Raw genomic sequence first — 26822 nt, forward strand, 5'->3', positions numbered from 1 at the left:
AGCTTTGGGCTGGCGTCTCAGTCTGCCTCCTGCCAGCTGTGTGACCTTGGACAAGTGACTGAACCAACCTGGGCCAGCCTTTCTGCATCTATAAAGCCCACCTTACAAAGTTATTGCGATGGTTGAGTGAGACAATGTGAGTACAATCAATCTACAGAGGCACAAGGTGTATGCCAGGCAGCATGACGTCTGTCAAACACTTTACAAGCCATGATGTCACTACCACACACAGATGTGGAAAAGCACCCAGGATGGTGCCTAGCATGCTGTGGGCACTTCCATGGCAGCTCTTACAGGGCCTAGAGATGAATGCTGTGGCCCCACTCAGAGCCATGAATCAAGCACTCACTATGTGCATGGCATGACTGTAAGTGTTTTGCATGGATTGTCTCAGTGAATCCTCATGATAACCTTGTGGAGCAAGTATGACTATTCTCATTTTACAGATGAGAAAACCAAGACACAGAGAGGTGAAGTAACTTGCCCAGAGTCACACAGCTAGTAAACAAGTGGCAGCGGGAATGAAACGCAAGCTGCCTGACTCCTTTCCTGTGATCAGAACCACTGTATCCTGTGCCAGGCCACCTGCGTCTCTCACAACGTAAAGTAAGGGCGGCTGCTGAATTTCTCCCACTCCACCTCTGATGAGGAACTGTTTGCCAGAACGATGTAAGATCAAGAGTCAAGCGATCAGTGCTTTGGTCCCCTTGTTTCCACCTGAAAGCTCTGTGGCTTGGGCTAACTCAGTTCCCTTCTCTGGGCCCGGGTTTCCCCAACTCTGAGACTGTTGGCAGGGGTGAGGGTGCTGATAGCATGAAATCTGGATCATCCTGATCATCCTGGTTTTAGGGTATGAGTCTAGGGTTCAAATAGTTACTGGGAAGGACAACAGTTGGGAAAAAGCAGGAACTGAGTCAGAACCACATGTCTTGGGGGAAAACAAATATTTCTGGCCCAGCTGGATGTAAACTCTGCCAGGTCCTAGCACCAGCCTAGCTAAGAACAGTTAAGGGGCAACACCCCTGACTATATGACTGTGGCCACCTTCACTGGAGGAGAATAAAGAAGGAGCTAAATGTGAAGAACCATATGCTGTGTGGCCTTCACTGAGTTTCTTGGCCTCTCTGGGTCACATGACTCCAGTTTCAATACACTCCCTGTAATTCCCAGATGGGCCATTTTCTTTCAGGAGTCCTTTGCCTAGGCTGTTTTCACTGCCTGGAATGTTCTCTTCTGCATTGCCTTATCTGCCTCAAGATTTAGTGTGGGGCAATAGCAAAGGCATGGAATCAACCCAAATGCCCATCAGTGATAAACTGGATAGAGAAAATGTGGTACATATACACCATGGAATACTACGCAGCCATAAAAAGGAACGAGATCATGTCCTTCGCAGGGACATGGACGGAGCTGGAAGCCATAATCCTCGGCAAACTAACACAGGAACAGGAAATCAAACACCACCATGTCCTCACTTACAAGTGGGAGCTGAACGATGAGAACACATGGACACAGGGAGGGGAACAACACACACTGGGGCCTGTTGGGGGAGCGGTGGGAGGGAGAGCATCAGGATAAACAGCTAATGCATGTGGGGCTTAATACCTAGGTGATGGGTTGACAGGTGCAGCAAACCACCATGGCACATGTTTAACTATGTAACAAACCCGCATGTCCTGCACATGAACCCCGGAACTTAAAATAAAATAAAATTAAATTAAATTTAAAAAAAAAGATTCAATTTTGGGGCCACCTCTCCTCAAAAGCCTTCCTGGATTGGGTGTCCTCACTCTGGCTCTCCCAGTCCTGAGCTTCCTTCTACCCCAGGGTATTTTTCACTAGATGGCCATTGTCTATTCATTGTTTTGTCTTCCCCATGTGGCAGGGAAGATCTCTATGTCCAAAGTATATTCTCCCTCTTGTCAGCCTCTTCTGGAGTTTCTCATCACATGGAAACTGAAATCCAAACTCCTAACCTTGGTCTGTGAAGCCCACCTGAGCTGGTCCCACTCCCCAGCTCACCTCTTGTCCCATGGCCTCTTGTCTTTCTTGCTGCTCCTTGAACATATCCAGTTTCTTCCCACCCAGAGCCTTTTCACTAACTCTCCTCACTGCCAGAGTGTTCTCCCAGGAAACTTTTCCTGTTTGACACCTTGCCATGTAGACCCCACAATGCTATTCTCCAGAGACACCTACCTTGACCACATAACTTAACATAGTCACTCAATCACCCTTCCGCTACAACCCCCGTTTGAGTCCTGTATGCAACACACATGTGTTTTTATCCTACCCTCCTCCACAACATAAGCCCCAGGGAGCAGCAACTGCTGTGATGGTCTTCTTCCCTGCCGTATCCACAGCACCAAGAGCAATGCCTGACTCAGAGCAGGCATTCAATAAATATCTGCCTGATGAAAGAATGAAAACTAAGCTCCATTTTGGCACAAGCTATTTGTGATGAATGAGAAACAACAGATTCCCAGTTTTTCATTTGGATCAAAAAGAATGTCTGCCCCTGCACCTAGTTTAAAAAAGCAAAAGAGAGTAGAAAACCTTTTTTTTTCTTCTTGTTCAGGAGCTACCTTCCCATCCCCACCCCCCCAGTTCCAGCACATGTGGCAGACCCTGCTGTCCAGTGGTCTGAGCTGTGACCCAGCTTTGAACTGGTCCCCCATCCGCACAACCATGGCTGCCCCCTTACACATGCATCCCCGACATTTGGAACCAGACACTAAGTGGATGATCGCTATGATTAAGCTGCCTTTTAATTATTCAGTGAGATGTCAATGGTGCACGCCATTGTGACATTATAATGGACTACGACTCCCTCGCAGATGTCAAGAAAGGCAGGGGACCATTACCTTGTCAAAATGTTGGCTCCCTGTGACTTTATTTCCAGTACACCAACTAATTTTTCAAGTAGTACAGAACAGCAGAGTGAGGTGTGGTGCTTGACAAGGGAGCCTGCTTGGAGTGATTCTGGTGACACAAGGATTTGGTTGATTCTCTATTGACTCAACAAATTCTTCACTTTTTGAAATTCACTGACTCTCAAAATTAATGAAATTTTAGGGGTAATCAGCTGACATTTCTTGGCTGTTCACTGGGCAAAGGACTTTAACCTGGACAGAATTTTGGCTAAGGATGGGGCAGGAACAAGAAGAAGAACATATTGGTGACATCCTGGCAGGCCTTTGTTTCATTAAACAACCACTGACTGCACACACGCACACACACGCCCACATACACACGCATGCATGCACACACTCACGTGCACCCCTCACCCCCCAGGAAGCAAGGAGTGTTGCTTTCCATTGGGGATAGTAAAAACTGGCTTTCTAGAGTCGTCTTTAACTAGTTGTGCAACTTTGAATAAGTCAGCCCTTTGGGTCCCAGTTGATTCACCTCTCAAAGAATGCCAGGCTTGAATCATTTCTAAGGTATGATTATACAGCTGATGACTGAATCCAGTATAATCTGACTGTATTAGTCTGATGACTGTAATGATTCATGCCACACACTCTCATGGATCATTAATTGCCTTGCATTCATCAGTCACTATCTCTGAACCCATCACCGTGCTAGGACAGAAGCTAAGTTTGACAAGATTTCTGCCTTCACGAAACTCACAGCAGAGCCCAAACCCCAAAGGTGAAGCAGCAAACAGGCTGCGGTTAAGAATAATTCTGGCACTGTGCTGACGGCAAGGGTAACTGGAGTTCAGGGAAAGGAGAGATGAGCGTGGGCTTGGAAAGCTGCACAGGCATCTTGCAGGAGGTAGGAAGTAATGCTGCTCCGGGGAGGGACAGGATACCTAGAAGTAGAGGGGACAGCAGAATGTGGGGTGAGTAGAGCATGAGGGAGGTGGCAAGGGACAAATGAAGACACAGTCCCTGGTGTTCCCTTGAAGGAACTGAAGATTTATCCATTCCCTCTGATGTGGGCGGTGGTTGGGTTCTGAGCACCTAGCAGCTATTCTCTCTTCTTTTGGTCAAAAGATCTTAATTTCTTTTGGGAAATTATCTGTTCCTCACCGTGCATGCCTAAAGGGCTTATGAATCAAGGGACATGTGACCCAAGATACACTGACAAAGGACTTTGATTTCTGAATGCAGTTAGGCTTGTGCATGAGAAATGCCTGGTGTTCATTCATTCCAGGGACACAGCCCTGACCTGACAGAGAAGTGATTATTGCCATTGTATATCATTTCCTGCTTTTTTCAGTCTCATTTTCCAGCCTTTCTATTGATTCTGTGAGCAATCTGATATCTTTCCAATATAATCCCTTTTGCTTAATTTAGCCAAGATCAGCTTCTATTGTTTACAACCAGCAAACCCTAATGGATATCCACCCATCTTTTATCCACCCATCATCCATTCATCTTTCCATCATCCATCCAACCATCCATCCCATCCATCATCCATTTGCTCATCCATCTGCCATCCCTCCATCCATCCAACCATTCATACATACATACATTTATTCATTCATCTATTCACCCATCCATCCATTCCCCAGTCTCCTAGAGTATTGAGGACCAGTAGGAAATAAGTAAGGACAATCAAAATACACAAAGTTAAATGGAACTTCAAAAGCCAGGATTTGGAGCTAAAAAATTAACTCTATAACAATAAGAAATTTAGTGCTAATTAACACAAGACAGGTATTCCAGTAGATAAAGATGTCATCAATTTATCCAGTAGATAAAGAGGTCAACTGGGACTTGAAAGGGCACTTTGGAGGGGATTTTTTTAAGAGCAAAGTTTGAAGGACACTAACACATATAGAGCACCTAGCACCATCTCAAGCACTTTTACCAGAGACATCTCCCTTATTTCCCAACCATCCTACAAAGTAGATGTCCATGATTCCATTTTGTGGATGGGGAAACTGAAGCTCAGAAAGTTTATGCAGCTTCACCTAGGTCACATCTACTAAATGACAGGACAGAGATTAAGACTCAGGTCTTACCACGCCCAAGACCCTTGCTCTTTCCCCCAGCATTTCCTAACACAAATACATCGTGTGACCTTGGGCAAGTCAACACCCCTCCTTGGGACTTCGTTTCCATCTTTACAGAAGGAGAGGGTTGGATGAGACAGGTGCATTCTAGCACTACATTTAATGAGTATATGAACAGGTGTAATGTTGATATGTCTTTCTTCTGTGCCTGCAGAAAGTGCATTGTAAGGAGTGCCCTAAAAGAACTATTCTGGCTACTTGCTCTCCTGGGGCGCCATATTTCACCAGATTCAGACCAGTTTTTGTGTTTATTTTTTGACTTGAGATTCTTATGCCACGTGGGTAGTATAATAAATCCAGATCTTACACTCACACATGATGCAGGCTTGCAGACTCTAGTTATTGTGGGAGATTCATCTCTCCGATCCCCACCTAGAACCCCTGGCAGATACCTAGCTTCCTTGGGCTTCTGGATGGAGTTTTCTGCTCTTAACAGAAATGACATATCAAGTGGCATCCCACGGGAGGGGGGAAACACAGAAATGACACCCCCATCAATAGTCCTTTATGCAAGGACCCTCTCTTGGGCTTCAGGTGATCATCACCCTCCCCTATCCCCAAAACACACCAGCTCCCTGGCCTGAAGCGTAGGATCTGGTCCCCCCAGGAAGCCAGCTGTGTGTTGCACACCACGGGTTTTAAGGTCTTTCATTGTTTTTGGAAACTAAGGGCTCCCTCCCTCCTTCCCTCCCTCCCTCCTTCCCTCCTTCCCTCCCTCCCTCCCTCCCTTCCTTCCTTCCTTCCTTCCTTCCTTCCTTCCTTCCTTCCTTCCTTCCTTCCTTCCTTCCCCCTCCCTCCTTCCCTCCCTCCCTCCTTCCCTCCTTCCCTCCCTCCCTCCCTCCCTCCCTCCCTTCCTTCCTTCCTTCCTTCCTTCCTTCCTTCCTTCCTTCCTTCCTTCCTTCCTTCCTTTTTCTACTTTGTGCATTTAAAAACACTAGGAATGGTAGTAAAACTAGTTTCGGTGTTTGGTCAGCTTAGATCACCTTATTGCTTAAAGTTCAACCACTTCCTCAGGGAGAGCAGAGGAGTGGTTTCAGATCTGAGCGCACTCCCTCCAGCCATGTGCCTGGTCCCAGCAGGCTCTGTGGGCCAGCCCAGATGCCTCTCTGCTCCATCCTTGCAAGACTTCTCTCCAGTCAAATGAGGGAAGCCTCCTGGGCCCCTTCACTTAGCATTCACTCCAACCAGACACTAATCTCATTTACAACTTTTACTGTCTACAGTGAGTGATTTTTTTGAATCAATAAACTAACTCATTGCAAAGTCAATTGGTTAAAAATTAATACCTTACCTTTTTCTCCGACCACCCACCCAGTAAACCCCCAGGTTGGCAAGTTATTTCCATTAAAACGAAAAAAGCCTTTAATCATATAATCATCTTTACATTTTGAAATGATAAGCCTGCATACTGATCATAGAGCTAATTATGTTATAATCAGCCCATTTCCTCATCCCAGTCCCCCTCACCTGAGCACAGAGTTCCCTGGTTTCTCTCCCTGCCTTGGACTAGACCCGCACCCCCTTGTATTCTCTCCCTGCCTTGCTGCCAGAGTGGTCTTTCTGAAATGCAAATTTGATACTGTCAATCCCATACACCCTGTTTAAAATTCTTCTCTGGTCTATCATCATCTAAACGGAGTCCCAAATGCATGTGAGCTGTTCTGGGCCTGAGAATGGGTTTCATCTAGCCTGCATGGGGCTTTAAACATTTTAACCTAGGATGCCTCTTGGCTGGGTGTGTGTGCTCCAGCCAGGCAATGGTGTTACTGCCCCTATCCACTTCCACCTGTCTACTTCTTACATCACCTGTCTGAAACTTAAAGACAACTTCATTTCCAACCCTGACAAGGGCTGGATTGCCCAAATGAAATCTTCCCTTCCTAACCTGAGCCCTTCTGCAGTGTGTCTCACTGACAATGACTCCACTCACGTGAACAGTTTCAGGAAGAAGACAAATAGCTTCTGTTTATTGAGCACGTACTCTATGCCAGGCCCAGTGCTAAGCACTTTAAAGACAACATCTTGGATAAACTGCACAATAATGCTGTGCAGAGGAGGAAGCTAAGTATCCAGGATGTTAGTGCTTGCTCAAAGTCAGAAAGACAAGAAATGGCACCCCCAGGACCTGGGTTTAAGTGCATTTGGTTCCAAAACCTATGCTTCCAACCCCTACGCTGCACAGCCTCCTGCTTCTAAATAGGGGAGAAGCCTGTCCTTTGTTGGCAGCTCACTGTTGCACAGAGCTGACCACGCCCCATTTGTACCCCTCTCCCTTGGGTCAGTGCCCTCTAGATTTCCCTCCTACCTCCCTGACTGTTCCCTCTCACCCTCCTTTGCCTGCTCCTCTACTTCCAGACCCCTAAATGTTGGCGAATCCAGGACCCAGTGCTCAGCCTGCTGCTCTTCTCTGTCAACACACTCAACTTACGCGATCCCACCCAGTCCCACTGACTAAATGCTGCTATTCCACCACGACTTCCAAATCCCAGTCTCCTGTCCTGACCTCCTCTGGAGCTCCAGGCTTATGTGTTCAACTACTTACTAGGATACCCAATAGTTATTTCAATCTCAACAAATCCCAAACGTTGAATTCGCCTCCCACTTCTCTCAGTACCCATATCTAATCTCCCCCAGCCTTCCATTCTCAGTTCATGTTACCAGGATCAGCTCAACAGCTCAGGCCCACAACCTGGGAGTTATTCTTGAGCCCTGCTTTTATCACCCTCTATTACCAGTCCACCATCAAGTCTCACTGGACCCACCTCCAATATATGCCAAATTGGACTATGCTCACCACCTCCATCACCAAAACCCTAGTCCAGTCCACCAGCATCTCTCATCCCAAGTATTGTATCTGCTTCCTAACTTGTCATCCAGCCTCCATTCTTATCCATGCTCATCCAGTCTCCGAAGCCAGAATGATATTCTTGCAGGGCATATTAACTCATGGCACTCTCATTCCTAAGCCCTCCAATGGCTTCTCACTGCGCTGGGAGTCATCTCCAAGTTCAGCCCAGCCTACAAGCCTTGGCATTTGGCCTGCACCTACCTCTCCAACTTCAGCTCATACCACTCTCTTCCTCTTCTACTCTGCTTAAGACATACAGGCCTTTTTTCTATTTTTTGGACAAACCAAGTTCATTCTCATCTCAGAGACTTGGCACTGTATCTCTTCTGCCCAGAGCACCTTGCCTCTAGGTCTTCCCTTGACTGCATCCCCCTATCATTTTGGTCTCAGCTCAAATGCCACCTCTTTATGCAGGGCTTCTTGACTACATGAGCTAATGAGCTAAAGCATTTTACAAACATCCGTTTCCATTTCTCTCTATCCTATCATCCTATTTTGTTGTCTTCAGAGCGCTCATTATCATCTGAAATTACGGCATTTGTTTACATGTTTACCATCTGCCTTTACCATCCCATTCCAACCCATTGTCTCCTAAACTATAAGCCTCATGAAGGCAAGGATTTTGTCTGTTGTTTGTTTGCTGTGGTCCAGTGCTAACAGGAGCTAGCACACAGTAGGCACTTAATTAACTCTTACTGAATAAATGACCTAAACTTCTGAGACGTAAGCTGAATTCTGAAATAGATTTTACATGAACAATTCTTTACTGAGCACCTATTTTGTGTACATAGAGATATACAAGGCTCTGAGGAAAATCCTCGTCTTATCACATAAACCCATAAGCCCTACCCTGCACATGGTTGTATTGTCATCATCACCATGACCACCATCCCTCCATCATCGTCATCGTCAGCATCATCACCATCACCAACACTGTCATCACCGTCATCATCCACCATCATCACCATCATCATCATTGTCAGTAGTAGCAATAATCTGCAACATGCTTATGATGCTTTACATTGAACAAAACAATTTTTTATACATTATCTCTTTGGTTTCTCAGAACATTACAGTGAGGGAGGTTTGTCACTATTTTTTCATCAAGTTTTTACAAATGAGAAAACTGAGCCCTGGGAGGAGATCATTTAGTTCCAAGATACCCTTGCAGAGTTTCTTTTCCTTTTGACTGAACTGCCTCCCTCCATGCCAGCCTCCTTTCCATCTGGAGACAGGTGATGCAAACAGAGTCCAGGACTTACTCCTGTTTCAACAACACTTAGTTAAGAAATTGCCCCCAAGTTTGCACATTTTCATTCTGGCAATGTAGGAAAAGAGATAGCTTTTAAATTGTAATCCATGGCCAGATTTTATGACTGCTATGCGGGGGAAAAAGAAAAGCTTAAGGTGAGTTTAGGAGGACTTTTTTTGGTTAAAGAAAAAAAATTGCAAAATTAAAAGAGTAGAAAAAAATAAATTACTAGTGACTGTTTTTACTGCGTGAGCTTACAAGCTGGAGTGGAGAATTAAAAAGTTATATAGCTGGGGTTTCTAACCATGACTTATCACAGATGAATCCTCCATATTTATAGCTTTTTCTGTTTTTCCCATCTCAAGATAGTAAGCAATCCCCTGATATAGGGTTGTTACTCTCTGCCCAGGAACCCTGGGGGCTGTGTGTACTCAGCAGAGCTGTCACAGCTGACAACACAGGAAGGACCTGGGAGAGGGGCTTGTTTATTGTCCCTCTGCCTGGAGGGATCCCTCCCTTGTTCACTCAACAACCACTGGAGAGGGTGGAGGTGGGGAGTACTCCTTCATGCCAGGACCCAGTGAGGAGAAGGAAGGCCTTAAAGAAACAGAGCAATAACAGCCAAAGTTCCATGATGGAAGCCATCCTCTCAATTCATTTAGCCCTCACAATTGCAAATGCTGACATTATCCCCTTTTTACAGATGGGGGAATTGAGGCAGAGAGGGATTAAATAACTTGCCCAAGGTCATGCTCAGCGAATTGCCTCTCAAGGTGCCAGTCCTTGAAAAGTTCAAAAAGTGAGGGGGGCGGTTCTTGGGGGGCAGGGAGAAAAAAGACTAAAGGGAGAATGGGAGAAATGACTGGGGGAGGTGGAGGAAGGAAATATTAATTGAGCATCTGCTTTGTGCCAGACTCCACAAATTCTGCCTTGTCATCATTTTTCTTCCTCACAGTCACTCTGTGGGAAGGCAATGGGTGGTATTTATGTCCATTTTACAGATAAGGAAACTGAGGTGCAGAAATGTTAACGAACTAGTCAAAGTTAATTTGGAAGTGACATTGATAGGATCTGAACTGACATCTGTCTGTTTCCATTTCATACTGGCTGGATGACCTTGGGCAAGTGATCTGACCACTTAGAGCATCTGTTTTCTCATCTATGAAAATGGAAGAGTATTCTCTACTCTCAGGCTGATCTCAGGCTCTGGGTGGGAAAAAGCTTTGTAAACCAGGCAGCATTGTAAAACCAACTCTGCTCCAACACCTGCTTGCAGGTAGGCGGGGGCCAGATGCTTTCTCATTAGCTGGGGATGAGGAAATTGAGGCCCAGGGAGCTGACATTGACTTGCCCATGCCACAGAGCTAATACAAAAAAGACCAGAAGTGAAACCTCCTGTTTCTTAGTGTATAGTTCTCCAAAATTCACTGACAAGAGGAAACTTAACTGGGGAGAGATAGTACAAATAATCCAGCAGGTACAAATAACTGATAGCAAAACTCTAAACATGGAAACACGTGACCCTGGATCTCAAGGTCACTGACTTGTTGCCTTTTTTGACAACACGGAATCCTAGAATGTCCATTTTAAGAAAGATTGCATAGATCAGTGACTCAACTCCGTAAAAAACACCCATGCTTGGTCTTGACTCCAAGCCAATGAAATCAGAATCTCTGGGGGTTGAGCTTGGGCTTTAGTAATTTTTTAAAAAAATTATCCAGATGATTCTAATGTGCAGCTAGAGTTGAAAAATCCTGACTTATGATCTCCCTTATTTTCCGAATGGGCACTAGAGGCCCAGAGAGGGGCAGCTAAGGATCCAGGGTTGTCCAGAAGTTAGTGGTAGAGTGCAACTCTGGTCTCCTGGTTCCTAGCTTGGGACTCTTCCTCCACTCTTGTCACTCTGCACTTGTGGGCAAAGTGACCTGATGATCCTGGTGCCCCTAGTACCTGAGGATAGACACCACCCTTCCTCATTTCTCCCACTCCCCATGCCTCCTCACCAGCACCTCATGTCCCCAGAGAGAGCTCTGGGTACCTGGGAGACCCAGGCTAAATAATGTCCTGCAAATCTGCACCTGGGCTGGTCTACACACTGCAAAATGAAGTGGTGAACTGAGGCAATTATCCAATGTATTAGCAAGCCTGTCCCTGCGGCACTCCTGCCAGCCAAAGTAATAAATACAAAATGGTAATTTCTCTCTGGAAGGCTGACTCCCGCCTCCCACACAATTCCCCTCCCACCTAGAAGTCATATACCACCGCCTGGTTGTCCTCTCCTGGATGGGGCAGCAGTAACTGAGTTATTTAAATATCTCAGGCAAAACCTGCTTTTACGAAAACCTGAATCATCACACAATAACCTCAGTTCTCCTCTGCGGCTTACTTGTCTGGCCAGAGCATATCCTTCTAGACTTCAGTGGAAAGTAATAAAAATGGCTACAGGTATCAGTTAATGACTCCCAATGGCTAACGTCTTCTTTGTGTGTGTCGTAAACTAGCATCAGCCCTGAAAAGGGAGTGAGAAGAGCTAGGTTGTAGCTTAGACCTGGACTCTTGCTTCGTGACCTTGAGCAAGTCACTCCAGTTGCCTGGGATTTGGAACTCTTTCGTTACCTTTCCCTAGAGTTGTGCAAATCCAAATGGAGAATGGACGTGAAACTGCTTGCACAGACTTCCGTAAAATCTGTCTATGGGAAAGTGAAGACTTGAACTCAGGTGACCTTACCCTTACCCACTCCATGGTAGTCTCTCAGGGCATCAGTGGCTGTATGCAGCACAGGGAAGACCAGGGGGTTACAGGACATTCCAGACAGAGGGAACAGCATATGGAAAGGCTTGGAAGAACACGGTAGATACAGTGAATCCCGGCAGCTCAACATGGCGGAATGCATATGTGGGGGTGACAGTCTGGAGATTACCTGGGTGCTTGGCCTTCTCTTGTAGGCAACAGGGAACCACATGATAATTTTAGGCAGGGAAGATTTTAGACAAAAGATAAATGGCTGGTCCAGTTTTTCAGCACCAGACTGGAGAGGCCATTGAGGGGTCTAGTTTGTTGCCTGGATATGGGATACTATGGGGGCAGGGGAGATGGACTTGATGACCTGGAGTATATTCACTTTGATTCCTTAGAGGCTGGCACAGTGCCTGGTATATAGAAGGTACTCAATAAATGTATGCATGAGTAAATGTAGCTGTCAATCAGTGAATGAATAAAAGAATGAGCAAAGGAACAAATGGCTGAAAAAACAAACGAGGGTATGAATGACTTAACTGAATGAATAAGCTAAGGCATGGTTTGCAAACAACCTTAGCAATTCTAACTAATGGCCTTGTAGCAACAAAAGTGAAGGCTTCTAACTGCATTACCTAGAAATGCCCTGTTATTGGCACGGCTCCCTTAATTGAAGACTTTCTCCCCCCTCAGTAGCAACACTCTGCTCAAAGACAAAAACTGATTACTGTGATCAAGCCAGAGGCTCTCCTTGGATTCTCACCTGTCATTGCCACATTTACTGATATCCACAAAATCAGAAAAGGGAGCAGAAATACCTAGCAGCTCATCCTCACAGGAATTAACTCTTTTTGGAGGTATGTGACTCCATTGCCATTTCTCCATTCATATGGACTCCCTCAATGACTTGTCATTTCAGTATCATATAAAGACAAAGGAAACAGTTATCCTTAATAGAAACTTACCAATTGCTGTGCTGTCTGCACATCTAAGCAGCAGCAGCAGCCTGACAGTCTAGCCTGGGAGAAGCAGCTGTGCTTCTCAGAGCAGGATTCAGGACAAGGTGGGCTTTGAACGCTGTCCAAAGGGATGATTTATTGTAAAAGAATAAAGTGGCAGGGTTGATATGCACTCAGGTCTGTCTGGGGACAGAGGCCCTTCTTTCTCTTTTATTCCATCCTGCTTTTGCCTCTAGCCTTGTAGATCCTTGCTACATAAAATGTGGTCCATGTACCTGTGGTATCGGTGTCACTTAGGAGCTTGAGAGGAATGCAGAATCTCAGGCTCCACCTACTAAGCCAGAATCTGTGTTATTGCAATATTCCCAGGTGACTGTCATGCACATAAAAGCTATTGAAGTTTGAGAAATTCTGTCTATAGATGACCCAGGTGGCACTGTGGGCCCTCCCAGCCACAAAGATTCAATTCCCTCTGACCAGGTTTCACAGTGCTCTCCTTTGAGATCAGGGAAGACTTCCCCTAGGAGGTGACACTGACTTTGAGACTTGGAGAAGGACACATATTTAAACTCCCAGTGGCAATTCACCACCATGAGTCAGGAAAGTTCTGGAACAGGAATCAGAACCCACCTGGCTTTGGTACCAGCTGGGTAACCTTGGGCAAGTCAGTTCTCTTCTCTGGGCTTAGCTGCCCCACCTGTAAAACAGGAGCACTTCGATTTGCTTTACTAAAGCACGTGGTTATCGGGAAGACCAACGGAAGTGAAAGATTTGCAAGTTCTCTGTGAAACTCGATGCCAGGGAAAGGGTCTGTTTTCGCTGTGGGCAACCAGCCATCCTGACCTAACATTTTGGAGGCTGAATGAGGAAACTCTCTCTGAACATCAAAGGCTTAAGACCTTTGCCCTCATGAAGATTAATCAGCAGAGGAACGCGGTGCTAATTACCCAGAATGGAATACTCCAAAGAAAAGGGCCTGGCTAAGTTGGTCTCACTGAGCTGCCCTTAGACAGGGATTTGTGATTGGATTCCTCCTGCTGCAGTTTTTTTCCACTCACTTGGAGTTATTTTTTAAAGGAAAGTTCGGCCTAAGGACCTAAAGCTATGTTACATTAGCATTCCGGAGGTCAATATTTCCAAAGCTGCTAGAATCAGGCTGTTCTCTCATACTGTGTGGGTGAGAGAGAGGCAGTCACATTTTGGAAGGAGCCAGATGTACCCACAGTACAAAGAACAAGCGATTGAGTGACTGGAATTGGGTTTTCCAGTGTGGGAAGGAAGAAGACAGATACTTCTCCAACTGGGGGCCTTTAGTTGGCTGTTACCCTGTTTGGAATCCTTTTCCGGATCTCTGCATAGCTTCCCCTTCTCATCTTCCTGATCTCAGTGAAGATGTCACTTCCTCAGATAATCGATCCTCCCCTGCTCCCTGGCTTCAGGCAACCCCTGCTGTTCCCTATCAGATGCCCTTATTCATTCTTTTTTTCCTTCACAGCATTTATTAATATTGGAAGCAGTCTTGTTCATTTATTTGTTTATTTACATATTATCTGCTCCTCTACCCCCCAACATACAATGTTTTTCTAAAATCCTTAATCACCTGGGGGTGTCTGTTAAAAATAGACCAATGGAAAAATCAGTTAGGCACGGTGGTGCATGTCTGTAGTCCCAGCTACTTGAGAGGCTGAGGCAAGAGGACTGCCTGAGCTGAGATCAGGCCCTTGCACTCCATCCTGGGTGACAGGGCCAGACTCTGTTCCCCCAAAAAAAATTTGATGGGCTGCTCCCCCATAAATTCTGATTCAATAGTTCTGGTTTGGAGCGAGGGATTTTTAAACCAGCCCTTCCCATCGTTCTGATCTTTGGGAAGACTTGGAAAGCACAGATCCGGATGAGAGCTCTGTGAAGGAGGGTCAGCTCCATTTCCCTCCATATCCCATATCCCCCCGGGATCCCTGGCCTATGATCGTTCGCCATAACTCTTTATTGAATGAATGAATGAATGAATGAACGAATGAGTCCACATATTTTTTTTTTGGTGGAACCATCCTTTTTCCTGTTTCAACAATTCAATATTCAGACAGGGAACTTGTCACTTACAAGGCACAGCGTTAGGTGCCCAGACAGCTACAGGATAAAACCAGACATGGCCCTTGCCCTCAAGGAGATGATAGCTGAGGAAGGGGAATCTGAGTCAATGCATAGGATTGCAATAAAAGACCGAGAAAGGAAAGGGTTATCAGAGGGGCATAAACAAAGTGAGTTTTGCGTGGTTGAAAGGGTGGAAAGCATCCCTTTGCCTACAGATGATTTATATGGAAAAGTGGCCTCAGATAACCACAGAAGAGATGAGATTTTTAGAAACAGTATTTTTCTTTTGTCTTATATGTTGATTTGTTGTAAGTTACACACACACGTGGCTGAAAATATTCAGGTCATAGATAAGAGTGAAGAGTGAGAAGCAGGGCTCCCTCTCTCCTTCTGCACCCCATCTTCCAGGCCCCTCCTCAGAGGCAGCCTGCTATCAGATCTCAGGCATCCTTCCAGGCATATTCTGGGCATATCTAAGCACCAAGTCGTCTAGAACAGACAGGGCATCAGAGGCAGAGACAGTGGATCAGGGAATCCAGGGGAAAGGAAGCAAGGACATGGAAGGTGGAAAATTCCTTGGAATAGAGATAAGCAGCTCATCAGTGACTTAGCTTTGTGACTTTGGGCCATGAACTCATAAATCCAGGAGAGTGGGAAACAGGAGGTTGGTCAAGGTAGTAGATACTTTCCTGGCTTGTTGGCTGGTTAAAATTCTTGGAACACGGAGCAGGAGAGAGGGGCAATGGGAGTGAGGTAGCCAGGGGTCAACATAAATTAAAAATTCCAGTCTAGCATGGTGGCTCACACCTGTAATCCCAGCACTTTGGGAGGCTGAGGGGGAGGACTGCTTGAGCCCAGGAGTTCTAGACCTGCCTAGGTAATACAGCAAGACCACAACTCTATAATTTTTTTTTTAATTAGACAGTTGTGATGGTGTGCAGTGAATATTCCAAATGCTATCTTTTAAGAGTGTGAGATGCAGGTCCTCATCACCACTCTTTCCATTAACCTTCTGAACTTTGGTTTCCTCATTGGTAAAATGGGTATAACCCCAGAGTATTGTCCTGAGGATTAAAGAAGATAACAAATGGGAGGCACAGAGCCACGTAGCAGCCTTCCTTTATCCCTCTCCTGTGTCCCACTTCCTGGCAACCCATTCCACCTAAGTTGCTAGACTTGCCTTTGTAGAGATCTCAGCTACATCATTTACTAGCAAGGCCACTTTTGGTGAGCCGACCCCTCCTCACTCCTGGCACATAGCGGGTGCCTACACGTCCCTGCTCCATATTTGTCTTTCCCCAGCATCATAGCCCACCTAAGAGCGTAGGAGACATTGCTCTTGCTGTTCCAAAGACGTGGCAAAAGATGAGGGCCCGAAACACTCATCCCCGGCCGGAATTATAAAAACAAAACTACTTGGATGTGAAAAATGCAGTCTTGTTTCCCCGGCTGGTTAAAATATTTGATGCTCATAGAATATTCAACAACAACAAAAAAAGGCTCTCACTCCATGCACCATCAAAAATGTAATGTAATTATAGTGATGTTAAATATCCCCAGCTGTTCTGAGATATTTGAATCTTAAATCAAGCCTGCCTGTATACATCCTGCGGTTGCAGCTGGAGATCCACACTAAGTACCACACAAACATAGAGCTGGGAAAGTTCAGACAAGAACTCTGGGCTAGAGTCTCCACATCTGTTTGTTAGAGGCTGGGCCTGACCCCCAACACTGGTATGAGGATCCCCCAACCCGAGATGTTGGCAGCCATGTGCCTTAACAGAACCACGCAACCTGACAGGTCATAAGCATCTATCCAAATCATCTTTCAAATCCATGTGCAGGGAGCGTAAAGAGATAGTGTAAAATAAATGGTAATAAAGTGAATAAACACGCGTCTCACTCCAGAGCCTTTGAGGTGGTTCTATAAATCAAATTCTTTCCATAATTTTCTCTGTGAGACTGTGCTGAGAAGCAGAATCAAACCTCATCTGCTTTCCTGAGCAGTAGGCTTAGATTTATGGATGTGAGTTCACAGTGGATGCCCGTGCCATTTCAAAGTGGGAAAATAATTTTCATTGGGAGGGGTTCCAAGAGAAGATTAAACCCTTCACTTTCAAAGATCAGAGTATCAACAACTTTCAGATCAGATATGCCGTCAGAATCAGATGGGGATGGCCAGAATACATAGTTTGGAAGAAGAGAGAATTTACAGAGGAACAAACTGATATTGCTGTGATACAAAAGTGTCATCTGTAGGCTTAAGCATGAATCTCCTTACAGTCTATTTGAAGCTTCCCAGTGACCTGCGGTGTGACCTTGAGCAACTCAATCTCCCTCTCTGATTTTTAATTTTGATCAGAGTACTGAATGGGGAAGAGATACAAAAGGTCTCTGACCTACCCAGAGAGGTGTGATATGAAAACAACATAATGTTTCTTGGCTAGAATTGTAACAATATATAGAAGGCCATTGAAGACTACTCTTCTATGGCCTTAAAAGTCTTTCTTGGAAGAATTGAGGGGAATGGCCTATTTTAATGATGATAAGGATGATGAAGATGACAGTGATAACTCACATTTATTTAGCACCCACACACCTGTGCTCTGCCTTTACATACAAGAGAGTAGGAACACTTTCTGTATTTATACTCAACATTTATCCACAAACACTAGCCTATGGCTGGCTCTTAATAATGTTTAAAGAGATTAACATACGATTTTTAAGTTTTGAAACAGCCCTACATGAAGAGTATGGTCTGTGTTTTGCAAATGAGGAAACAAAAGCTCTTTCTGTAGCTACGTGAAGAAGGAACACATTGGTGGGAGGCAGGCTGTGTCTTGGGAAGTCCAGTCCACCCTTCTCTTTGCTTGAATGGCTGGGTGACTTTGGCCTCAGGATCCTCCTCTGTAATATGAAGTCATGAGCCAAATGAGTCTCAGTAAGGGTAAGCAGCTCTCTAACAGCCACCCAGCCAACACAATACCTGGCAACGCTGGGATTTGAACTTGAGTCTGTCTGACTCCTGAGGTAATCTCCTTTCTACTTCCCCTAACCACCTCCTTTCTAAGTTTCTAGAGTCCAAATTCCCAATCTTGCATTATGTAAGTGTGGTTAAAATACTCCCAAGCTATTTCTGAAACTAGATGCATGTTTGTTACACATTCTTTTATTTTCTTGAATTTTGGACAGATCCTGCGGCAAAATTACCCAGCCTCGTTCACTAATGTGGATTCAGGTCTGCAATAGAAAGTGTTTTGTACATCAGAAACAAATGAGGCTTCTATTAATTTCCAATTCTTGCTGTAACAAATTACACAAACTTTACTGGCTTCAAACAACATGCATTTATTATCTTTTAGTTCTGGAGGTCGGAAGTCTGAAATGAGTCTTACCAGCTAAAATCAAAGTGCCAGCAAGGCTGTGTTCCTTCTGGAGGCTTTAGGGCAAAATCTGTTTCCTTGGCTTTTCCAGCATCTAGAGGCCACCTATCTTCCCTAATTTGTGCCCCCTCTTCCATCTTCAAAGCCATCAAACACTTTCAAATCTCTCTCTTTTTCTCCGACTTTATCTGTGTGTGTGTGTGTGTGTGTGTGTGTGTGTGTGTGTGTGACAGAGTCTTGCTCTGTTGTCCAGGCTGGAGTGTAGTGGTGCAATCTTGGCTCATTGTAACCCCCACCTCCCAGGTTCAGGTGATTTTCCTGTCTCAGCCTCCTGAGTAGCTGGGACTACAGGTGCCTGCCATCAGACCCAGCTAATTTTTGAATTTTTAGTAGAGATGGTGTTTCACCATGTTGGCCAGACTGGTTTTGAACTCCTGACCTCAAGTGATCTGCCACCTCGGCTTCTCAAAGTGCTGGGATTACAAGCGTGAAGCACGGCGCCTGGCCTCTTTCTCTCTGACCTCTGCTTCTGCAGTTACATCTCCTCTCACTCTGATTCTCCCGTCTCCTTTTGTCACTTTTAAGGACCTAAGATTACACTGGGCCCATCCAGATAACCCAGGATATTCTCCCTATCTCAAAATCCTTAACTTAAAAATCACATCTGCAAAGTCCCTTTTCTACATAGGGTAATGTATTCACAGATTCTAGGGATGAGGTCATGGGCATCGTTGAGGGGCCATCATTCAGCCTACCACATGGCCTTAGAACTTTGGTTTGACTGACACTCCAGCTAGGCCCTGGCCCTCTGTTAACCCTGCTCTGGTGTGACAGAGGGCTTCCCCCAGAGCACTGATGCTTCTGATATTGCACATTCTCTTGGGTTCACTGGGGAGCCCAGGACCGCTCCCCAGGGCACACTTATTTGCTTCACTCTAGGATGCTCATCCCACATGCACTTTTATAGATCCAATGAATTGGATATGGCTGAACCACAGGGATCCCTCCTTATCAGCATTCACAGGGCTTCCAGGAGCCCACAGCCCTGTCTCTCAAAGCAAGTGTGGTTCGTGGACCAGCAGCATCTGTACCAGCTGGGAGCTTGTTAGAAATGCAAATCTCACACCCTGCTCCAACCTACTGAATCAGGGTCTCTGTTGAGGGCCTAGTAACCCAGACATGCTCAAGTTTGAGGAGCGTAGCCCCCTTAAGGACTCCACACCTGTCCACTGCCAACTGGAGTGTGGTGCAGCAGTTTAGTACCAGTTCTTTTCTGCAAAGTACTCACAAGCCCATCACTTTTTCCTTAAGACAATCTTCCAGGTCAGGTGAAATCTCAAACCCACACTGACCAGCAACAGAGGTGCTGGAGGAAGAAAAGGTATATGGGGCCTTAGGAGACCTTAATTCAAATGTTGGCTCTTATTGTATTCCTGTGCTGAGTGACCTCCGGCAAGTCACTCCTACCTCTGGAGTTAGGCAGGCAATAGAGTGTAATCAGCATCCTCCATTACTGCAGAGATAGCAATGTACATTATCATATCCTATCTAGGTATAATAAATTAAGCTTCTGCTGATTACAAATGCAGGTTTGTCTGGCCAAAGCTGCACCAAGATCTTTTGCAGGAACAATTGTGATGCAGTGCATTGACTTTGGAACCCTAAGGTCAGGGCTTCTGTGACCTTGACCAAGGTACTGAATCACTCTGTGCCTCAGTTTTCTTTTTGGTATCAGGGACAAAAGAATACGTTTTTCTCGCTCCGTTGTCAGCGGAAATAAAATAATGAATGTGAAAGTGTCTGGCAGAAAGAAGGAGCTCAACAAATGTGTGTGGAATCGGAGAAAACAATTTACAAGGCAAATTAATAGTATAAACAATGGTGTCAGGGGAGATATTTGACATGCTCAGGAGAACAAACTTCCTGAGTACGTTAGCAGTCTCTATTTGTTTTACCAACAATTCATGTTCCAATTATGAGTGAGTCATCTATTTGTTAGCACAGGCCCGAGCTGGAACTCAATTTGGCACCATTTCCTCGTGCAGGACTTCAAGCTACCAGTGTCCTTGAAAGAATGAGAATAGTAATTTAGTTGAGGTTGTGGCACAATTAAAACTTTTTTTCACTACTCCTGGGAAGATTCTCCTCCATAGATCTACTTCTCTTCCATTTGTCTGAGGGCAGAGGAGGATACAAGTTCATTAGTGATCTTGTCCGATTACGAACCGTCTTTCCTTCTCAGGATTGCAGGTCTTGGAACCCAGGATGACTCTCCAAGGCCGACAGCAACTTACAGTGAAAAAAACTTCAAGGCTTGGAAGATTGTGAATGGTACCCTCCATGAAAGGATTTGTTCTTATCAGCATCTCTGAGTGTTGGCAGAATGGAGCCACAGGAAAGAACATGGGCTTTGAAGCTGGACTGATCTTTGGCTGAATCTTGACTTTACTACTTCCCAGATGCGTAACTTTGTACCTCCCTGAGCCTCAGCTTTCTCATCTGTAAGCAGGGTTCCATGACACTCATTCATGCTGTTAAAATGGAATGTGACTGTTTATGTAACAGCTACCCAATACAAATTCTAGGCTGTTGCATTCCAACCCCACTCCCTGTATAACAGGCAGCTCCTTTTAGACTCAGTCACTCCAATGAGGCACATTGACTGTTGCAAGCCTATTTACCAGAAACAGATCAGACTTATGGTCATCTTGGTGGCTCAGTGCCTGGCACATAGTAGGTGCTTAATATGCATTGGTTGACTTAATTTTTGAGTAGTTCATCCAAGCAAATCACTTAGGAGAATGAAGACAACTGACACATGAAGCAAATGTCCTGGCTATTCCTCCAGCCCTTCTCCATTGGGCAGACATCTGATTGATGCCTTCATAACTGGCCACAGTGGCCCCAAAATAGCCACTATCAGAATCATCCTGACATTGGTCAGTTTGGATATCTGCAGACCTGAGCAGAGTTTACATTTGATTCCCTAAACTAATTTCCCCAAAGTCAAATAACTGGTGGAGGTCTTTTCATGTTCCTTGTATAAATGTCTATTTAATCACCGTCCTGTCTCTAGCACTTCAATAACTTGTACATTTTCCCCCTTAATTACTGTTTCAGCTCTGCAAAGAAAATAAATGGTTGGCTGAAAAACTCACACCATCTGCACTATTTGAGCTCTCTGTTTCCCCGACTGCCCACTTGAATAGAGAACTTTTCAGCTAAATCCCATTGGTCATTTGACTCATGCCCTCATATTAAACAGGAGAATCCTGAGACCAAAGTCACTCAACTAGCCAGGGAAAAGCTGAGGCTGGGCTGGACTTCCCAGGACACACTCTGCCTCCTACTGATGGACTTCTTCCTCATGCAGCTGCAGAATGTGCATGCACCTTTGCAGTCATGAGGACTTGGGTTCAAATCCAAGCTTTGCTACCTGCAGAGTCGGTGACTTCAGGTGGATTACAGATGATCCCAGCACTGCAGTTCCCCCATTTATAAAATGTAGATTTTCACACAGTCTTCCAGGGTTATTGCAGAGAATTGAGATGACATGAAACATGCCCAGCCAGAGTCTGGCACATCACAGCTGCCCAATGCTGTTTGCCTTTGTCCTTCACTAAAAATGCTCACCGCAAGTCATAATAATGGAAATAGCTCACATTTCTTGAGTGCTTACTTAGGGCCAGGAATGGGTCTAAGCACCTCACATGTATTAGCTCATTTATTCCTCTTTCTCTAAAGACAAAAGTATCTTTCTTGATTCCCTAAACCTATCCATCCTACCAACTGCTGGACTGCCTGGCCTAGTGCCTTTTCAACAGAGTTAGCTGATTTTAAACAATACATTGCTGAAATGATTTCTTGCTTTCTGTCCTGGCAAGTAGCAGCCAGCTTGTCTGATGTGACAAAATGTGAAGAAACTAAACGTTGTTTTCTTGGCTTTCAGTACATATGAGTGGTCCAAAATCTGAACTCAAGGTTAACTCTTGAAAAGGCGGTTGTGCAGGGAGGAGTGGCCCCTCATAGAGTTAGGAACAGGGTGGCAGCTGGGGTGTTTGGGACACAGATGAGGTCTCTCAACCAGTAGTAAAAGAAGTCAGAGTTTTGCTACAAAGTTCAAAAACTTTAGTTTGGTCTCCAGGCACCCATTACACAATTGCATCATCACCCCTCAGCCCAACTCCCATCTCAGCACGTCCAGCCCTTCCCTCTGGCCACCCTCAACTAGGCTCAGGGCCTAGTTGCGTTCAATCTCATGCGTTCAATCTCATCATTTCATGTCTCTGTACTCTTGCATTTGGACTCCTGTCCCCTCACCCTGAAGTTCTCTTTCTCTCCTTCCCTACTTTAGAGCTTCTACTTATTCTTCAAGATTCAGCTGAGACACCACCTCCTCCAACAAACCATCGAAGATCCCCAGTCTGATCCTTGGAGCCCACACAGCACCTCTGTACGCTCCTGGCATCTATTCACACATCTGTCCTCAACAACACTGTGAGCTCCCGAAGGGCATGTACCAAGCCTTATTTAATTTTATACCCCCAGCAGCTAGTACAGAACTTAGTATATAGTTGACCTTCAAGAGACATTGGTTGATTGAACGAATGAACTAGAAAATGAGCATATACCTCTACTCAGGTAAGTGGTTATAATAAAATATGATAATTATATGAATAGTAATTAGTAACTGCTACCATCAGATGTCAAGACACTGAGCTGAACACTTTATCCACATTATGACAACGGCTCTTGAATATCGAGCACCTACTGCTGTCCAGGCACACGCCAGTTATTGCTCATATGTTATCTTCATCCCAGATCTCTGAAGCAGGAATTATTACCAGAGGCTCAGGGAGCAAAGTGTATGACCAAGGCACACAGCTAGGAAATGGCAGCACCAAAAACGTGCGCTGAGATCTGGCTGGCAGTCTCCCCTGAACCATGTCATCTGCCAGAGAGAAAGCCATTGCTCCTTGTTCTTGCAGTGGACGTCAGATTGGCCTCTGTTGGTTTCTGTTCCAACCCCCTGGTTCTTCTTCCAAAGTCCCAGTGCCCAGCTAGCTCAGCCTCACTGTTTTGCATCTCACCCAATTACTGGGAAGGCTCCCTTCTTCTGACCCAGGAAACCCCAGAAGGGCCAGAGTGTGCAGAGCTCGAGTCCACAGCTGATGCCAGGGAAACAACACAGGCATTCAGAAGCCAAGCTGCTTTATCTGACTGCTGAGAGATTAACTCTTGCACAGCTGCAACAAAGAGAGGCACTGCAACTAAATACATCTCGAGTGGGCCTAGAGGATAAGACCCAACAGACACCCCCCTCCTCTGCCAGGTTTATTTCCAGACCAAGGGACTAACTGGTTGAAATGGGACTTAGGGACAGTTGGCACATCCCCCCAAAGGCCTCCTCTAGAACTCCATCTTTCACCTGTTGCTCTAGTCCTCTTAGGATTGGGGAGCACAGGTGTCTGGGGGGTGCTTGGCATCTTGTTTTCCACTTTCCCTTCTCTGTCCCCAAAAGGAATAAATGCCCAGAAGTGGCCTGCTTCTCACTGAAATGCATTTCACTGGTGTTCTCTGGAGGAATTAAGCCAGGAGCCAGGAATTAAGCCAGGAAAATGTTCCTGACGGGCCTGCTGTATATTTGGGGCTCCCCTGAAATAGCTTCTGGCTTCTACAGATAGAGGGGTGAAGCCTTTAGTTCTGAGGTCCTTGGAAAAACCTATAGCATACAACTTTAAGGGGCTGGGTACTCCCAGGACTGGGCCATTATAGGAAGCCACTAGGGGTCACCTGAGTCTCCAGGAACACATACATTTGAGGAATGGAGGTAATACTTTTGCTTGGGTGTGTGTGTGCCTGCAAACTCTTCAAAGGCAGGGACTCAGAGTACAGGGAGGTAAGACAAGGGTGTGTCCCAATGAGAAGGACCTTACTCTCTTCAACTCTCTAACAATTGACCCACGCAACTCAAGGCCATGCCTGTTGCTGAGGTTGAAGTCAGGTGGCTCCTGAAAGGACTGTGTCCTCTGCATGCCTCAGTGGCATGCTGCCAAGACTCTGACGACCTGGGCCACCTGGGGTGGCTCTACTTTCCACTATCCCAGCTCCTAGGAGGGATAGGATTCCTAGGAGTAGAGGTGGGGGAGAGGGCAAGAGTCCTGTGTAAGAGTCCTCTGAGAGAAGAGAGGCCCAAGTTCAGAGAGGAAGGGTACATATGGTTTCTGTGTAATGCAATTAGTGGTATGCAAAGTTGGACTTTGAACTTGCTGGCTCTGAGCATTGGACAGCTTTTAGAGCTTCATTTTTCTTATTTTAAAAATGGGAATAAAACTCATTGTTAATGCAGGGCTGTGGTGAATATCAAAAGTGCATAGAGGCTGTTATAATGCAATTCCACACACTTTGCAAAGCAATAGTCAGATTTTCAGAATTACATTTGATGGGACTGCTGTAAAACTTAGCGCTGGAGTGAGAGCCTGCTGCTACGTGGACGTAACCTTGAACTTTAACTCTTGAGGCTGCTAATTAGTGATCAGCAAAAAAACAATAAACAAGAGATCGCTGCCCTCATTCCTTCACCTTCGTGGAACTCAGAATTGTGCTTGGAGTCCTGGAAGAAATCACTTAGAAGCATATGCTAACAGCATCTCCTACTTGCCAAAGCAGGGAGTCAGTAAGTAGATATTCTTTAAAGGCCAGCTGAAAAGCCCAGGAAATAAGGAATGTTTTCAGAGTGGATAATTCAGGGCTACTAAATATACAAGCTTAAAGCAAAGCCAGCAAGACAAGATTGAAGTCACGGTTGCCTTCCTAGACAAGGAATAATCCAATCAGCCAATGAGAGACCTGGCCTGACCGGCGTCATGCCAACACCTGTTGGAACCGTGGCATCTCTTTACCATCCCAAAATAAGCTTTGTCGGAAATGAGGATCTCAGGAGTGATGAATCAGAGCTGGTAAAATCACCATCAGAGCACTACCAATAAACACACACAGCAACCTTCCCTGTACTAGTGGAAAAGCCCAAACCCACCTAAGGGACATTTACACATGAATGACTGGACAGGCGTGCATCATACTGGGGCCTGGCACCAGAACTCCTCCAAGGCAGACTGCACAAGGCAGATACCTTCTGTCCAACAGCTGCGTTATCCAGACCCACAGCGTGAGGGAACCGGCACAGCAAATGGTTTACAAACCCTGAGCACAGCTTCTCCTGGCCGCGGCTGTTTGCATCCACATCCCTGCTAGGATGCTTTCTCAACTCCAGAGCATTCCTCCAGACCAGAAGACCCACACTTACATTTTATGGGGGATAGAGGCCAGGTGAAGGGCCCAACCCTGGCCCACCACTGCTCAGTTCGGCTGGATGCTCAAGACTCCTGCACTTTGAAAAAGTAGCCAAAGCATGCTGCTGCCTCCCCCACCAAACTGTCTACAGCTTCAGTGTTGGTTTTCTGGGAGTTTCCTCCCAAGTTCTCCTAGAGTCTAAGTGTTTGGGAACTTGGAAGACATAAGCTGCTTAGGATCGTAGGCCTGCTTAGGGACTCTGCGTGATTCTTCTGACGGTCCATTTTTGAAGAGCTTCTTTTTTTTTTTTTTTTAAATAAATAAAAAAAAAAGAGCCGTCTGTTGGTTTTCCCAAAGACAACAAGTCCGCACTTAAGAGATCTATCTACACTCCAGACAGAGCAGTTTCTTGGAGTCTTGTGGGTCTGGAGTTGAGGTCAGGAAGAAGGAGGCTGACTAATATTCACAGACGGGCCCATACGGAGTAGAATGAGGGGTTTAGGGGCTGACACTGGAAGGAGGGGCTGGGACAGGGGAGCTCCCACTGGTGGGAGGCGACTCCTCCTACAGTTAAGTCCAAGTTCCCAAAACCTGCAGGAGAAGACTCAGAGGACCCAAGAGTGGGTTCTGCCTTGGCATCGTGGAGTGGTAACACTGCAAGAGGCCTGGGGACAGCCCCAAGAGGGCGGAACACCAGGCCTCCTGACTCCCGGGGAGTGGGGCGCAGAGGGAGAGGGTTCGCGCGCAGGGCAACTCACGGAGGAGAAGTTGTGTGGGCCGCAGAGCTCGCCGCGGTACTTGCAGGAGAGCAGCATGTCCTCGAGCTGGTGGCCCAGGCGGTCCATGAAGGCGGCGCTGATGCCCTCGAAGTGGCGCGGCGGCAGGAAGAGGCGGAAGTCAGCCAGCTTGCGGAACCACTGGCGGCGCGGCTCGTCGCCGCGCAGCAGCTCGCTGACGAGCGGGCGCGCGGTGCGGTTGGGCAGCAGCAGCCCGAGCCAGTGGCCGGCATAGTAGAGGTCCCCCTTGGAGAGGCGCGGGAAGCGCAGCGGGTTGTTGTTGCACACGGTGACGGCGGGGAAGGGTAACTGGCGGCTCCACTCGCGGTGCACCCGCGTGTGCGACGGGAAGCTGAGCCAGTAGAGCAAGCGGTTCGAGGACCAGGACAGCAGCAAGCCGAGGGATGTACAGAAGGCCAGCACCCACAGCGCCCGCCGCTGGAAGGAGCCCCCCGCCGCC

The 26822-nt window shown here is 46.2% G+C and overlaps 1 protein-coding gene across 1 annotated transcript in view; it reads right to left on the reverse strand.

Moving 5' to 3' along the window:
• LOC105548704 (acid-sensing ion channel 2-like) overlaps window positions 1–26821 on the reverse strand; it is a gene marked incomplete at its 5' end in the record, with an annotated part of 298295 nt that extends 271474 nt beyond the window's left edge. Inside the window, one exon of the mRNA XM_011992871.1 lies at window positions 26345–26821. Within this exon, the coding sequence (XP_011848261.1) occupies window positions 26345–26821 (477 nt within the window). The remainder of the gene's footprint in view (window positions 1–26344) is intronic.
• Between the last annotated feature and the right edge of the window lies 1 nt (window position 26822).

This window comes from Mandrillus leucophaeus, unplaced genomic scaffold (genome assembly GCF_000951045.1).
Source record: "Mandrillus leucophaeus isolate KB7577 unplaced genomic scaffold, Mleu.le_1.0 Scaffold419, whole genome shotgun sequence".
Taxonomy (NCBI): Eukaryota; Metazoa; Chordata; class Mammalia; order Primates; family Cercopithecidae; genus Mandrillus; species Mandrillus leucophaeus.